Raw genomic sequence first — 17,442 nt, 5'->3', positions numbered from 1 at the left:
GGAACTCAAAACAACAACTTTAAGCATATAAATCAATCATGCAAATAAGGGTATCCAAGGGCCATGCTGTTTCTTGTACTTAGTGCTCCAGGAAGGATGACAGACAGGCTAATCTCGATAGCATTTGATCAAAATAGATTACTGACTTAAGTTGCTGAAGTGTACTTACTAAAAAGCATTAAAATCCTGCTGCAAGATTGTCTGTGCTGGTGCTTAGGGTTTTTTGGCTTTGCTTTGTTTTTAATGTGAGGCTAATGCTGTAGTGGTAAAAATAAAACCATTGTGACTTTACAGAAGCAATAATTCAAATTGAAATGCATGGCGATTCCAGGAGGTTTTGTGAACTCTCAGATACTCAAGTGTACAGCAAATTCAGAAGCTATTTAAGAGATGCCCCTAGAAGGGAACTTGGAACTAAGTGGCAAGTCAATTTTCCTTCCTGGTGGTAGGATTAACTTTTGCAAAGTTCAGAAAAATGTCAATAAAAATGAACAAAAAAGTAAACTGCTTAAGTGACTCCTGTGCTTGTTATACATGTTTGTTATACTTGCCTGAATATTTATTTCTCATTGTATTATTCAAAATATTGTTTGATTATTGCTTGTCTCTGTTTCTAGCTGATTTTTTTTTTTTCTTGGCCTTGTTTCTTCTGAATGAGCCAATAGTATATGTGGGCTATGGTACTTCTAACCTTAGTTTATCATACTTGACAGCCTTCATGCTACTTGCAAATAAAATTCCTTTTCACAAAGAACAAAATTCCGTGTTCATAAACTAAAAATACTTTAAATTTCACATATGTGAATACTCATATTCTAAAAGAACACCTTTTTAATGTACTCTCTTTTGAATGCTGAAGATGGTATCAAATATTAAATAAAAATAACTTAACATCGGTAAGCATTGGAAATGTCAAACTTGGTATAAACAAGTCTTACTGACACATGGCTAATAAAATTTTACACAGTTTAAGCAATGGCATGCTTTCTTAAATACGTACTGAAAGGGAGCTTACAAAAGGAGAGCAGAATGATGAAAAACTGATTGTTTTGTTTCTTGGGTCTGTGTGTATCTTACTTTAAAGGAAAAGTATCCTGAATTCTGAAAACATGTTGAAGACCAATCTAATTAAACTTTTGTAACTTTCTTCAAGGTAAGCATGCACATGAGTTGTAAAGTAGACTTCTAACTTCAAACCTAGCTATTTTATTATTCCTGGTAAAATGTTGGAAACGTTTGTCCCTTTTGTATAGTTCAGATTTGACTAAAAAATATTTGGCAAATGCATATAAATGAGGATACAATGGATTAGGAATCAAACATGAGCCTGCTTAAATAATTCTCAAGATTTTCTGGTTCACGTGTAGTGATATTGAACTCTTTAGTCATAGGCTTTAATTTGTGCATGGTGCTGACCTGATGCTGTGCAGGGACACTCACTGCATCCCTTCATTCAATTCACTCTAATTATCCCCAACTTCCTGGGGAGCCTGCTTAGAACTGGTCATGAATGTTTGTTATTAAGTATTAAGATATTAGACTACCCGGGTTACGTGTAACAAAGTAGTTTTTAGTCTGAATTTACATATAGATGATCAGTATAGGAAGCTGAAATGATATTTGTCATGAATTTATTTAATCAAATTCAAAATAATATATTGGAATAATAAAACATTTTGACAGTGACTTAAGCTCGGAGTTAAATGAAATAAGATTTAATGTTATTGTGTGAGTTCTTGTATGTCAATGTTGGTAATTTCAGTGTGTATTTTAGAGTGGTTATGGTATGTAAATTATCTTTGAAACAATCAGATTTGTGTGCATATTTCAGGATGATGGCAATTATTTTTGCTGGGAGCATCTGTTAATGCAGAATATTGCCTCTTCAGGTTCATGTGAAAATGGCGGACGAAGCTGTCTGTGTTGGCCCAGCTCCCACCAGCAAAAGCTACCTCAACATGGATGCCATCATGGAAGTCATTAAGAAAACCAGGGCCCAAGCTGTGAGTCTGAATGAGTCTATCTGCTGCAGCTGTTTCATATATAGAAAGCAGAAAAGCCAGAGTTTGTATTTTTTTTAAAGGTGTGGGGGGGAAGTGATTGAATATGCTATTCCAGTTAGTTCATGTCACATGAGTTAAATGTGTCCGAAATCGCTACTGGAAATCAAAGGCTTTGTAGCATCTGGCAGCACTGGTTGCTGATCCTGCAGGTGGCTGCTGGATTCAGCTTTCACACCAGGGAGCAGCTTCAGTTCATTTCCAAATTTGCTAGGGGAAAAAAAAAATCCCAATTAGTTTTGAGCACTAACCCTTTATATGCCATAATGGCTTTTTTGAATGTTTTACAAAGTGTGTCTAAAAGGGCTTTTGCTTAAACTTAGTTTGAATCACTTTCTGAATTATATAAATGTTATTTGCAGGAAGGTAAGGTAAATGGTGCATCCCATAATTATTTTTGTTTCAGAATGTTTACAAAATGCATGTTAGCTTATATGTGTAAATATGGGCTATTCTGCCTTTCTCCCATCAAATTGGCCAGAGATTCAAAGCTTAACAGGAATCGGTTGGAAAAACTAATGTGTAGTCATGTTCACATGTCTAATGTTCTTTGTTCTGTCAGTGTAATAAATGTATTATTCAGAGCTACTGAACACAGAGCATTTATTAAAATTTGATGGGTGTATATGAGCAACACTAATTACTCTGGAACAGTTTGGATCAGCGTTGTAATTTCTTTCAAAGGTGATGTTTTGGTATAATGCTTTCAGGGGCCAAAAACTTTCCTATAAAGAAGAAAACTATTTCTTTCCCTCTGAGTTTCTGAGTATGGAACCCAGTTGTTTAGGCCCTTTAAAGAGGGGAATAAAATGGCTTATACTTTGTCTATCAGAGTATATTAGATCAAGAACCTTATGTGAATTGGAGAAGTAAAATTAAAACTTTCCCACCCTCCTCTCAAGTAATTATGCTGGGTGTATATTGGAGTGTGAATAGCAAACTAGGCACATAAGCATGCATGACTTAGAGTAATGAGACAGTAAACTGTGTTCTGCAGCAAGGGTCACTAGAGGTAGGAGGCTTATGACTGTGGACTTTAAGACCACTCTTGTGATCAGTGCTAGAAATATTTTGGGGTGAGGCGTACTTTATAGTGGTTACTGAGAAGAGTGTGGATGAGCATATCTGTGGAAGTCTGCAAAGAGATAAATGTGGCAAAATGAAGTTAAAAAGAGCAGAAGGGAAAACACTGAAGGGAGTGTGCCTGTTGCTCTGCAAACAGCACCTTTCTCCCTAGTCAAGTAAGGAATGTTTATTTCAGAAATGGCAATTCAACCAGTGAGTCTTTACACTGACTTAGGACAGATAAATCAGTGTGTTAAGATGGTTTCTTAAGTGGTCTACTAGTGGTCTACTTCACCTTACCCAGTGTCTAAAAAGGTGCTAGCAAATTTGGTGCCTAGCTTCAGAACTCAATCAGCTTGATTTTTTTTTTTTCCCCTCCCCCCCAAGGTACACCCAGGATATGGATTTCTTTCAGAAAACAAAGAATTTGCTAGACGTTTGGTAAGTTATTTTTGTTTGCTTGGCTGTGAGTGATGCACAGTGGCATATATTCATTCCAAGGTATCTGAGGAGTCAAGATACCAATTCAAGGCACATCTAAAAGATACCTTAAGATAGGAGACTTCAGTATGCTTTCTGTACGTGTGGGTTTCTTGCATTTTGAATGTTTAATCGCAGCCTGTATTTTCTTTTGGGAAAAGGGGAGGTGCCTGTTTGTAAGAACTTTACCAAGGGTATAAGAACCTTTTGGTGTTTTCACTTGTGCCTGTACTGTTTATGAGGCTGATCTGTAAAACTGGGTCACTGAAATTATCTAGGTTAAAAGTATCTGTTTTTAAGTGATAATTTTGGTGATTCATAGCACAGCTGGTGAACAGCTGTATCAGCAGCCCTGAGAAGGTGCTGAACTGCACTCTCAGGATGGGAATAGAAAGCTGTTTAAAAACTGGCATCTCTGCTGGAGGACGTGTATCGTGGAGCTGCATTCTCTGAAAGGACCAAAGAGAGTCAAGAGGGTGCTGTTTTCACTTCATGTCTGAATTTATAGAAATTATTATTTACAACCTCTTTACTTCAGTAGGGTTTTTGTATATCACAGAAACTCATATATGGCCTTTTTACTGATTTTATTATTTTCCAAAAACTTTCATGCAGCTGCTTATAAATTTGAGCAGCACTAGGAGAAAGTTACACGCACAATGCTTGAGCAAAATCCTGAGTGGGTGCTGTATGTGTAGTCACTGCAGGTCATGTGTTATTTTCTACTGGTTTCACTGAGAATAAGGACAAGCACATATTGAAATTTCCACTAAAAAGCTGTTGCAGCTACCAACTTTGTTATGGAGTAAATGAACCATATAGCTGAAAAAGCATCTTGTTCTACAGGCAGTAAGATAAATTTGTTGCTGGTTTTGAGAGTAATTTACACGTTTTTGATTCAGGGTAAAACCACAGATCGGGAATGTGATTCTATAAAATGTTAGCTGTTTTGTTCTTAGCATTTGTGGAATAGCTGTTGTTTCCACATATCTTCCATAACTATGTCCCTTTTGGCTTGAGTTCTAATTGTAGTATAGACCTTTACTATTTAGTTGGTTGTTTGGTGTTAGAGAATACAACTTGCTCATCAAGGAGATTATTTGGGAATGAAATCTCAAATTTTTATACTTCTCAGTTGCTGTGCTTTTTTTAAAAGCCCCCACATAAAAACAAGTGGAGGTTCTGTGTGATGCTGAACGCATCCTGCTGGTTGCTGAGTGGTGGTGATGTTAAAGTTTAAAGGAATTCTCAACACTTGGTGTTTGCCAGGATTTACCAAATCTGGGGTAATCTCTTGCATGTTATTTTCATGCAGTTTTAGCAACTTTCTATCACTGTTCTGCTTTATGTACCAGAGCCTCTTTTTAGAGAGAAGATTCCTGGGTTAATTTATAACAAACTGTTTTCCTACTGGATTGGACCAGCAGGATAACTGGCTTTAGGTGGCAGTTCCTGTTTTTTTAATAATAAATTAATGAAACAGAAGTGCTTGCTCATGCTATTTTGCTGTATATTTTGCTGCTAAAGTTTGAAATTTGATAGTTACTACTCTACACTGGGTGCATTTCCTAGTAATCTGATTATTATTTGGTGATGCAAATTACAATATTGGTGACATGACAATCTGTAACACTTTTTTTGTCAGGATTAAGCAGAAATGGAAGAAGTACAAACATTCCTTCCTATTTCAAACAAACTCCCTTCCTATTTCTCATCTTTTCACTCACATCCTTGGAACTGTGAATTCCTGAAATAATGTGGTGACTAGAAACGTGTTCAAATTTGGGTTGGTACTACAGTCTCAAAATAGCTTTTAATTATGTTTCAGAAACCTAGTGTGTTCTGTTCTCTAAAAATGTAATAAAACAAGGTAGTTCTCCTTTGCTTTCTGAAATGCACTATTTAAAGTCTCAATTAAGATATAATCATGCTTCCCTTCATGTCAGTGGCTCTAGAATATCAAACGCCTAGTGAGAATTGGTGAAATGATCTGTCTTTTTATCACTGAGGGCTGCTTATATTTTTTTCAAGACACCCTGAGTAATATATTTAGGAGGAAAGCTTGCCTGCTGTTTCTTCTCTTTACTAAAGCCTGTAACAAACGTTACAAAACTGTTGTGAAGTTGCCAAAGATGTGTTCTTGTTCTGTTTTCTTTCTCTCTATCCCTTTCTTTGCACATATACTATTTTGTTCTTTTGTGCTAAAAGTAGTGATGAAACTTGTGAAATCTGGGCTTATTTCCTGGTGTGCATCTGTACTTTTAAAACAAACTACCTAGATTTGGAAGCCGAGAAATACACTAAACTTTCTAAACTTGCCAATCTGTCTGTAAGAGCGGTAATGAGCTCAAAGCAAAGCTTTGTCTTCAATTAACACATGGAGGGTCAGTTCACATGTAATCCCACTGTGCGTGATTTGAACAAAAGCATGTCTTTTTGTTCATTATTGCCTAAATGATTCATGGAATAGCACACAGCTATAGACAGTCCTTGTGAAGGATTTGATGGATACATTTAGAGTATTGAAAATTACTAGTCTTTTTTTTCTTCTTTATAAACTTAATTTTGTTCTCTTTTAGAATGGGGGAGAGCACAAGTAAATGATCTGTTGTTTCCAAAACAAAATTTCCAAAAAGCAATCAGTTGGTGAATATCTGGCATGTTGTTCATTGTGATCCAGTAAAAAGGTTGGTGCATTCAGTCCCTTCTTCATGTGTATCTATTCTGGTTGCTGTTGATGGCTGACAGAAAAGAGATCCATGGCATTTACATCAAGTCTGTCAAAGATTTCCTAAACCCCAAGGTCAGCTTCTTAAAGATTGATATTGTAATATGAAATCTTTTGAAAACTTTTAAGATAATGCTGATAACATTAGTTATTATGTAGAATAACAAAATGTGGGTTTGGGCGAGTGAGTGTATAGCTCCTTAGAATCTTACTTTGCATTCTAATTTTAATTCAGAAATTTGAGCTATCCATCTTCAAACTTCTGCAGTGCTTTATAAAAATGATCTGTACATTGAAGTTGTAAAATTCAGTGCATAACTTGTTACTTGTAGTTTATGCAAATATATTTACATGTAAGCAGTTTGCTTCCTTCAAGGAATAGTTACATAATATTCGGTATTGACATAAATCCAAAGGCGCAGTTGAAAGCTATTGCCATGTTAAAAAAAATTGCTAATATCTCTTGCTGGCTGCTATGCAGAGCTGCAAGAACAATTTGTTCCTTCATGTTTTAGAAGAATTTGCTAGTGACCTCTGTATTTAGGTTAGCTTGCTTAATGTTTCCCATTATATAAAATTAATGCAGACCCTTTCTGAGAAGCTCTATCACCACTATTGTCTGCAGCAGGCCTTTGAAATTTGGCAAAGGGAAAGCCCTGAGACTAAGATGAGCCTTTTGGTTGGCTTGTCATTGAAAGATAGACTTTTCTGAAATTGCCATTTTCCTTCCCTTGCTTGCAAACCTCCAGGGCAGCTGTTGCGGTGGGGAGGTCTCTTCACATGTTGAATACTTTGGGATTAGCCCATGGTCCCAGTGAGTCTTTATTTCCTCCCTTCTTTACCTGGGTGAATGGGGGAGAAAAGAGTGACAGAAAGCAAGCGTGCAACTGGGTTGCACAGTCGTCATTGCAGAGTCAGCACTACTTCCTGTGGTCTAGCTGATGTTAGCAGCAAGTAGGAGTCTTACTCCTGTAGTTGAAGTTATGAATGTTCTTGCTTCCTGATAATGGTTAGAAGCTTAAACCTTGGTGCATGGTGACTTGGTGTTGCAGTTGCTCATAGTGGGATTGGTTTTCCCCTTTTTAATTAAAAACACAAATGAACTTTCCCTTCCCCCTCCGCCATAAAAGTCCCTTGGGAAGCTACTGTTAAAAAAAAAAAATCAGCTTAATGAACGCTATTCCTTTGCAAAGTCTAGTATGAAAAATACCAGTTTGCAGTATTTATATTGTCAGTGTATTTTTGTCTCTTTTACATATGTGTATGATAGAGTTCCTACTTTCATAGGTGGTGCATTGTGGTGTGTATTCCCCAAGAAACCTATGGAATTTGTGCATGAATCTCAAAATGATAAGAATTAAGGTTACAAATTCAACCTTGTCTGGAATATTCTTTTGAATGCAGCCTTGACAATACTATCCTGATGCTCTGTTTCTTGACGCAAAAAAAGCCAGCTACTACCCTCTGCCAAAATCCCCTTCTTGCATTAGAAGCCATAAACACGGTGGGACAAAAGGATTCAATTTTGCAATAAGATACGGACCTGTTTGGAGTTCCTAGTGGAACCTGTTTTTATACATCTTTTGTGCCCTTCTAGTGACTACGGTTCGGCATGACTAAGGGGAGAACAAAGCAGCCAGCACTATTTCTCTTTACCTTTGAAGCTAGATTAACATTCTTGGTGGAATTAAAAAAACCCAAAAATGCATTGTCTGAAATAAATGGGCAAACAATGTATATGGAAATGGTTGATCACATGTTTGTAAATGGCTGTTAAGTTTGAGATGGAAAAGGTAAAACAAAGAGCAACATATGTCATCTTCTGTAAGGGGACACGTCTGACCTGTGAAGAACTTTGTGCAGGTGGATCCATAGCCCTATGCACAGCTAATTATTGGATTGTCACCTTTTAAAATGTAAACTCTTAATGGCAGCAGCGTTTCCTTACAATTGTTGTGCATGGCTTTGTTATTTGTAAGCAAATTGTGAAGTTCCTTTATCATGATTCAATGGATGTTACATTTTTGAGAAGCATTTGGTATGATTCTCATGCTGTTCTCACGTGCATTGCCTTCCTACCTGGCAATTCACGTGTCTGGTTAGCATTTGTGCTTTCCAAATTGCAAAATGGTCATTGAAAAAAGGCAGCTTTGGAAGCTTGGTGTCAAGAAGCTGCTTATGGCAGAGATTGTATCCTTCAAGGAGTGGGGCAGACAGAGCTGTTAATGTGGGTTTCTTACTCTGTCCTGCAATGCATAGTATGTCATTGCCTACCAAAGCAGCCTGTGGTGGCTTAAGGTGCTTTGTCTGGTGGAGACTGGAGACTATGTCCCTCCTCGGTGATAAAGGTTAGGCAATGTACTTGTCTAGGTGAACAAGTCACCAATTTGTGCCCCAGAAAAGCTCTGCCTGTGAGCCTGTAATGTTGATGGATGACTACTTACTGTTCTGAGGCAGAATGCTTCTGAATGTTACTTTTATTCTTGTATTTAATCCCAAGTAAACTTTTTTCATAGAAAAAAGTCTAAATCATCTGCAGTATCATGTTGTGTAAAATCCATGGGAGGGACAAATAGTGCATGTATTAAATCATGGGCAGTATTTATCAGATGTTAGTCCTCTGCTAGTGCATGTGAGCTAGAAAAATGAAATTGAGTCATCTGAACTATCTGCTTAGATGCTTCCTAGTGTGAAAGTAGGAAGACTGTATTACTCCTTTACTGTAGAAAACTTCATAGACCTTTGCTAAAAGCATATGATGGCTTACATTGTGTCATCAGTGTCCCATTTAAGATTGCCTATGCTACAGAACAAATTGATACAAGTTCTACTCTATTGCAACTTCCAAATCTTTATCTTGAGGAACTGTTGTATATAGCTAGAGTACTTTTTTTGTAGTGCATGCTTATGTCTAAACTTAAAAAAACCCACAAAAGCAACAAAAAACCCAAAGCAAAACCCCAGGTCTCGGGGTACGTTTCCACAAGACCTGTGGATATACATGTGTATAACCTGTATGCATGTATTTAAAGATGCAGGGTGGTGTTTTGCCAAAGATTTGTGTGATTTGTGACAAAAATGCTCTCCTTCCTTTTTGAGCCTTTTGCCTAAACTTCATAATGTTAGTGTGGTTTTTTTCTTGATCTCCTGATTAAGCAACTTCCTCTGACATGGCAGTCTTGACCTGTTTGTGTTTGTTTTTCACTTAGAGTAAGCCTTTATTTTTAACTTGCGTTTTTTAAAGCTACATATTATCTTAAAGTGGCTTAGGTTGAAAGCTTTAACATGTGCAACTGTTCTTAGAAAAAACACAAACACAAACCATCTTGATTTAAATAGTAATGTTTGGCAACTTGAGACTCTCAGTGGATGATCTGTGGGCTTGCATGACTTCTGGTATGATTTAATGCTGTGCTTGTGATTAAAGAATACATTAGAGTGATTTTTGCTTATCTGGACTATCATAAGTCATTTAATATTTCCCATGAGATGCCTTTCAACAGCAGCACTTTGGCATGCTTATTAGGGTGTGTGGTTCTGCAGATGAATGGATTTGTGGAATCCTGATTTGTAAAAATTCATTATTTCTTGACATGCAATGTCACTGCAATAGCACTTATTTCCAGGCTTACAGGAATCCTTCACGTTGATTCTGAAATGCTTTGTTCTGTCCTCTTTCTTCCACTGTTGCTGCGTCTGGTTGTGAGAATAAAAACTTACTGCTCTGTTTCCACAAATGCAACTATCTTAACAACTGTATATACCTGTGGTTTTCCTCCTTGCAATAACAGAAGGCTTTCAAGTGTTAATGCTATGAAATTCTCTTTTTATGTAGGTAATATTGTTTCCTTTCACTTTCTGCCTTTTTATTCTGCTATTGATTTGCAGTGATGCAGGGAAGCTTGTCTGGTTATGGCAAACTCTGTCCATTCTGAGCTAAGGTGATTTGTTAATTTGTCCTATTCTAGTATAATTGATGTAAGCTAGTGTGGTAACCTTGCAAATGTAATGTCCTTCTCTGTTTCTAAATCAGTTTTAAATGTCCCATTGAAACCAATGGAGTTAGATTAGACCTGAACAGTTAAGAGATGATATGTCTTTGGAATAAGAACTCCTGTTGCCCTGTAGATTTTAATTTACTTTTGTGGCAAGGCAGATGAAGCTTCAGCTTAGAATTCAGCAAAAATGATGCTACCTTAATAATCACTTCAGTTTTCTGCCTGCGTTTTAAGAAATAATGTATTTTATAGTCATGTATGATCTGTGTTCAGTAGTTTTACATTACAGATTGAATACTTAAGGGTTTGTATATATTCTTCCTAAAATATGCATACCAAGAAAATTAATTCTGACTTTAAAGACAAATGCAACTTAGTGGTGGGATAGATTTTTTTTTTGTGTGTGTAGTTCTACAGAGTTGAAATATATTGAAACAATGATGTGTGTGTGATAGAACCATTTTCCCTCTCCCAATTATCACTGTTTTATCCTCTGTTCTCTTCTGTAGTTGAACACTAGTTGCAGCAAGTTATGAACCAAAATCTGTCTGCTGAAGTTACTCTTTACTAGTCAAGAAAGTTGTCTTACAGCATACTCTATTTTCATACACAAGGACTTCTGTTATTGATAGTGATGTGTCACATGAGGAGGGATATGAATGTACTAAATGTCTTTCATCCTAAGGCTAAGAGGTAATTACTTTTGAGGGAAGGGAAAAAGTTTCTATATTTACTTGTAGAAGTGTGTTTAGCTTGAAGACACTTATATGTTGCAATAAATGATACTATGTATTTGTGTCATCTTCTATTTTAGTGACTCTCTGAGAATGAAGATGCTCTGCTGAGTCTTCATGCCTAATTCATACCCTTCTTTAGTTGGCCTTTCTGGTTTGAGTTTTAGGGGAGTAACGTCTTCTACTTTTAGATCACATTCTGATACTTCACCCCAAATGGATCTACTGAGACCAGGAATGAGCTTTATGAAGGGAGGATCATGACTGGCAGCTCTTTCAAAGGCATGAGTGATTTCTACATTAGCTGTGGAAAAAGATGTTAGCTGAAAGGCTTTTGATTAACATGCTTCTAAAGATGACCTATTATCCTGGACTGGGCAGACTTTTTTTGTGGAGCTTTGTTTTTCACAGTGTGTGCTTTGACTCTAATCTTACTTCAGGAAGTATTTTCTTGAAGTTAGTACTTAAGATCATGTTCAATTACTAGAACTTGATCTTAAAGTTCTATAAACTTAGGGTTTATTTTATGCTGCTGTTTGGTTCCTTTTATATTGTTGTATCTGTCTTGATTAAAACTTTTCTTATAGGCATTTAATACCTGTACAGTATGTTATGTTGCTGGTGTAAGGTAAAGTGCTCAAATATTCTGAATAGTTTCTACAGCAACAAGAATAACCTACTTGTTTGTTCAGTATACCACAAGGTTCAATTGTTTCAAAATTGCTTCCTGGGCAGGAGGTTGTTGTCTAGCCTCTTTGGGGTCATTGTTTTCTGGGGTCTATGAGAACTGTGCTAGTTACCTCTGCATGTTGAGGGGATCACTGTTAATATGCCAGATATGGTTGGTTACTGAAAGTGCAATGAAACATGGGAAAAGTTCAGTTTTATTTTTTTACTGTTGCATAGATCCACCAGCTACAGCAACAGTGGAAGCTGTAAAGGATACAGCGCAAGCTATATTCAGGCATGTCAGGGTTAAATAAGATTTTGCAGTATTTACTCTTTAATGTCACTTGGTAACTTCTTAGCCATTCAGTTAGTATCTTCTACTTTGTTACACTGTCTTCAGGCTGGTTGTGTATTTTTACTGTATGGTTGTAGGATGCGTAATACAGTTGGACCTGGTTTCTGCTTTACATATCAAATACAATCTTTATTTCACAGAATGGTTGAGGTTGGAAGGGACCTCTGGAGGTCCTCTGATCCAACCCGTCTGTTCAAGCAGGGCCACCCAGAGCTTCTTGCCAGGACTGTGTCCAGATGTTTTTTTAATATCTCCAAGGATGGAGAATCCAGAACCTCCCTTGCCAACCTGAGCCAGTGCTTGGCCACCCTCACAGTAAAAAAAGTGTTTCCTGATGTCCAGAGGGAACCTCCTGTGTTTCAGTTTGTGCCCATTGCCTCTGGTCCTGTCACTGGGCACCACTGAGAAGAGCCTGGCTCCATCCTCTTTGCACCCTCCCTTCAGGTATTTGTATACATTGATGAGATCCCCCTGAGTCTCCTCTTCTCCAGGCTGAACAGTCCCAGCTCTCTCAGCCTTTCCTCATAGGAGAGGTGCTCAAACAAAAATCTATGAACACATACCAACATAAGCACTATTTGATGGTAACTTACCTGGTTTGTCAATTTTTGTCAATGAAAGCCTTTAGCCAGTGCAACAGGAATGATGACCTCCAGGCAAGAGTAAGAATTTAATAGATTATTTGCAGCTGCCTAATTGTGTTTAGTGGTTTATTTTTGCAAATCTTTTAAATAGTTCCCTGGAACTTTAAAAGACTTCCTACTCATTGTTATGAATGCATTTGCCTTTTCATTTTATCTTTAATTCTATTTGAAAGTTGGCTTACAAATAAGCTTGTCTATTTGCACAGCGTGTTTCATTCATTTCTATTTCAGACTGAATGATAGCGATCAATAACATTGATAACTTAGAGTAATAGGTTGACTGAACAATTCCTGCTAGAGTTGTTACGCATGTGTTTTTGGGGAAAACAGTTAAAATACTTGGCAGTTGGATTGTCTTCAACAATGAAGTTTTGAATTAACACAAATATTAAAATTGATTTCCTAAAGTTAGGTGATGTGTTGTGTCGAACCTAGCATCTGCTGCTCACTCGCTCCCTGAATGCCAACCCATGTGTTCAGCTCCTGAAGATCAGGCTACTAGCCTGTGGTCAGACTGCTGTTCTGACTGTGACCATGCTGGTTGAAGAGGTTACTGCTCCCAGTGGCTTGTTGCTGTCTGTTCCCATGAAGAAATATTGCCCTCCTTGGATGTGCTGGAATGACTGTATGTGTGGTCACTTCGTAGCCCTGTTCTCTTAAAATTATCTTTGTTTAAACACATCCCTCCCCCCTGTTCCCAACTCCCCTAGTAAAGTCTTTAAGCTAACACAGATGATTCTGGCAGAATCAAGTTAAGGAGTTTTTGCCTGACTTGAAATGGAGGCAGACTCAAAGGCATGGTAGCTTGGGAGTGGGGTATAGGGAGTAAGAGGAAAAAATAAGCAACTGAAGTTGATAACCTTTTAACCTGTTTATAGCTGAATTAGTGTTTGACAGAAACCTTACTGAGAGGGATTTAGGTACTTAATTGAAGCTGATTTAGGTACCTAATTTAGGTTTTGAAAATCAGTTCTGTGTGGTGTCTGTTTATATGCTTATCAAACATGTTATGTAATAGAAGCATTTCAAGAACTTAACTAACCAAATAATCTTAAATAATTTCCTTCATCCCGCAAAATACAAAGAGGGTGGGAGGAATGGTTTTCACCAAACATTGTGTCTCCCCCTTCTCCCGCATATAAGTTTACAGTTGCTTCTTGCAGTATTGCTAGTCTGAATTATTAAAAGCTTTGAAACTTGGAGCGACTGTATATTTAGTGGGGCTGTTATTGCACAAATGCTATCGAGGCAAAGGTGCTGTTTTCCCCGACTGTGCAGGCCACTACTGTTTGGAGAAGATTTTTCTCAGTATCTGCACCCCTCTGTGAGCATAATAGGATGGGAAAAGTTGCTACAAGTTGACTTCCTAACCTTGGGGCTTGTTGATAGCAAATCATGTTTTATTTAATCACCTAAGATTTGACACCATTAATTTTGTAAACTTAGCAATTTATGTATGTCAGGATGTGTGTATGATTTTTTTTACTGACCTCTTGGACAGTTTCATGAAACTCAGATGAAAAATAAGACTGCTATCAGTGTGCACATATTCCTGGTTGGACATTTCGCACCTTTGTCCATCTTCATAATTTTTACATCAGAATTGTGTAGGAAGCATACACCTGCTGAACAGGGTCTCACTGTTTAGAGATGGGTTCTTTAATTGATACTAAATTATGGCTTTCAGTACACACAGGGTTAAGTGAAAAGGTTGCAGTAATATCTAGTGAGCTTTTTTCCTTTAATGTGCTCATTAGCAGTGGCAAGTCCAGGTTTTAGCACATGTCAGTAATTTACATTTCATTGCTGAGTGGCTGCCCTTGTTCAAGAGTTGTTTTTAAGCCTGATGAATATACTTGTGTTGGGAATAAACTGAGTAGAAGAATTGAAAGCCAAATACCCTGCCAGGCTTTTTAATGGGTGCTGAAGTTTCCAGTGGGTCACTGATTAGTAATGCATGGAGCAGCAGGAAAATGCAAAGATGATGTCTAGAAAGGTTACTTCAGGTAGGTTTTACAATCAAACCCCTCTCTCTTTGTAACTACCTTTACGGCCTTTCTCCTCAAAATTCCTCTCTTAGCAGGCCTTCTCTTAATATGAGAATGTGGTACATTAGATAGACATCCCAACCAGGTTACTTACTCATTCAGAGGTGGCACAGGAAAGTAATACTTGTTCAGTGAGTCCTAGAAACAAATGATCTTACAGGCTGTGCAGTTTCCTGCTATCAGATTATGATGATAGGGATCTCTGTGAGTATTTGCTCTTGCCCTTTTTTCTTTCCTCTGCCTCATCTGATACTGACTTGGCTTGAAGATGTGTGTGGTTCACTGCTGTAATGGCAAATACATATGTGTTGGGATGCAGTACGATTGTGGCTGGCAATTGAGATGCAAGATAAAGGTTGCTAGCTTTTTGGGGAAAATTGATGCTTTCATGTGGCAACAGCTTAGTTTGGTAATAAAACCATATGATTAACTAAGTGTATTCTTGATGGAGTGATATTCTTGCTGTTTTCCAAGCTGCTCTGACTATTTACAGAGCGCTATGCGGAAACTTATACTGTGAAATTATACTTTCCTTTGTAGCGAGTCCTGCATATATTTTCTGTCCGAAAGGATAGGTATTGCTAAATTTACATATGTACGCAGACAGCTAAGCATTTTTATTCCAGATGCCCGTTAGGATCATACTGACATGTTCTTCAGAACTCTAGCAAAAGAGCGCTGGTGCTTACTCTTTCCCACTCTCTCTCTAAGGTATTGTGAACACTGTTTATATTCAAGCTACTTATTATACAGTTTGGGGATGGGGAATGCATTAAACATTTAGAATGGGGGAAAAACAGCAAAAGATATTCCAGAACATTCTTGTGAATAAAACCTGCCAGTTCATTGTGTAAGAACTTGTGAACCCTTTTATTAGCCTATCTGAACATTAGGTGCGTATATTTAAATGAGAATGTTTGCAGAAAGTAGAGTCATTTGAATATTTTTCACACGCTAGAAATATTTTCATAGCTGCTTTGGTCAAATTTGGAATTGCTATTGTTAATTTGCAAAAGAGCTACTTCTTGGGTTGTCTGGGAAGAATGATAGTGCCTTTAGCACTATGCTAACATGTAGAAGGAATCTGAAGTGGTAATTTAGAACCTCAGTTGATCAAGACTGTGACTAGACAACAACTAATAGTTTATGAGCTAACAGGTGGCGACATATCCATAGATGTTCCTGGGAAGACATTTTTTTGATTAAGACATCTTTCTTGGCTCATAATAAAAAAATCCGGGGAAATGTATGTTTGTTTTTCCTGGATAAACTCGTGTCAGATACTTGGCCTTGTGGTTAGGACACTTGCATGTTCTTTACTCTGAAAAAGTTGGAGATACTCACAGCTAGGCATGGGAAAGAGGCAGATCAGCAGAAAAACAGTCAAGAGGATGCCTGAGTGGAGCTTGCGCGAGAGTGGGGAGAACATTTTACACTTTAAACTTAGAATTTTTTTTTTCCAGTGGCAACTTCATAAATATTTGCAGCCTTATGTCATAGTGTTAGACTCTGGTTCTGAATGGCTCAAATAGGGAAGGAGTGAAGAGTGCTTTCAGTCAAAACGTCATGCTGGTTAAGATTCCCTCTTGCAGATTTACGGAGGGGCAGGCTTCTGGGATGAGGGCTTAGTCTCTACTGAACAGGTCCTCTAGCTCTGACCTCCTGCTGCCTGGCTGAATGTGCTTCCTGATGGCTAACTAAACAAATGGTGGCTACTGTGTGTGCTGCTGCCCTTGTCATCTAAGTAAGATTAAGTTGTACTCAAAGGTATTGTCTTACTGTATGTAGTTGTGTGCAGGGTTGTGCAGGTCTTAAAGGCAGGTGAACTGTGTGCTTTTTGGATCTTGTGGCCTTTTGGTGCTTTGATCCTTTTCTTCGTTGAGCAAGAGTTGTGGTTTGTCGCTACCTGCATGCCATCTGGTAGGAATGGCTTATAACTGTGAATGCTAGGGCAAAGCTGTTACTGCGCCAAAGGTAGGTCTGAGTAGATTAATGATTCTTTGATCTTTGAGGTCAGGGTCTGACCTCAAAATGTAAAAGATCTTCCTACAGGTTGGTTGGTTGGTTTGGTTTTTTTTGGGGGATGGGGGAGGAGGGAGTTGTTTGTTCTCTTAGTCTAAATTTTGAATTGGCTTTTTATGGAGTGAGAGACACTCTTGTCAGCCAATTTGGTGTAGTCCGTAACCATATCTGTCTTCAGGGAGATTTTTGGTAGCCGGCATCTAGTGAATTCGACACCCATGCAGCCCGTACTGCAATGTTCAAAGGATACTTCTCAAGTTGCTCAATTTAAGTAATAGGTATTGTGACATAGTGGTACATTAATTTTTGTGCCCCAAAACTTGATTTAAACATTTTTAGTCTTAAGGAGGACAGTGAGTGTACATGAGTTTCTGCATCCTTTAGGAAGCCAGAGAATAACATCTGTAAGGGATACTGCAATCTCTTATTTCATTTATGTGCATATTTTTATTACTCTTGCAGAAAGAACATGTTATTTTAAGGTGGTACCCAACTGAAACACTTGAATTTTGTAAGACTATTACTTTTATTCATGGATTCTGTTTTAATAATCTAGATAAATAATTCCCATAGCAGCCCTATTGCATAACTGTGACTTCTTTTGGCAAATGCCTGACTGTCTTTGTAGTGGGCTACCCA

The 17,442-nt window shown here is 37.7% G+C and overlaps 1 protein-coding gene across 1 annotated transcript in view; it reads left to right on the top strand.

The window, feature by feature from the left end:
• PCCA (propionyl-CoA carboxylase subunit alpha) overlaps positions 1-17,442 on the top strand; it is a 300,137-nt gene that overhangs the window by 49,247 nt on the left and 233,448 nt on the right. Inside the window, exons 5-6 of the mRNA XM_072849938.1 lie at positions 1,890-2,003; positions 3,513-3,566. Coding sequence (XP_072706039.1) covers positions 1,890-2,003; positions 3,513-3,566 — 168 coding nt within the window. The remainder of the gene's footprint in view (positions 1-1,889; positions 2,004-3,512; positions 3,567-17,442) is intronic.

Source organism: Ciconia boyciana, chromosome 1 (genome assembly GCF_034638445.1).
Source record: "Ciconia boyciana chromosome 1, ASM3463844v1, whole genome shotgun sequence".
NCBI lineage: Eukaryota > Metazoa > Chordata > Aves > Ciconiiformes > Ciconiidae > Ciconia > Ciconia boyciana.
Note: the sequence above shows the minus strand (reverse complement) of the source record. Positions and strands in the feature narration are given on the sequence as shown.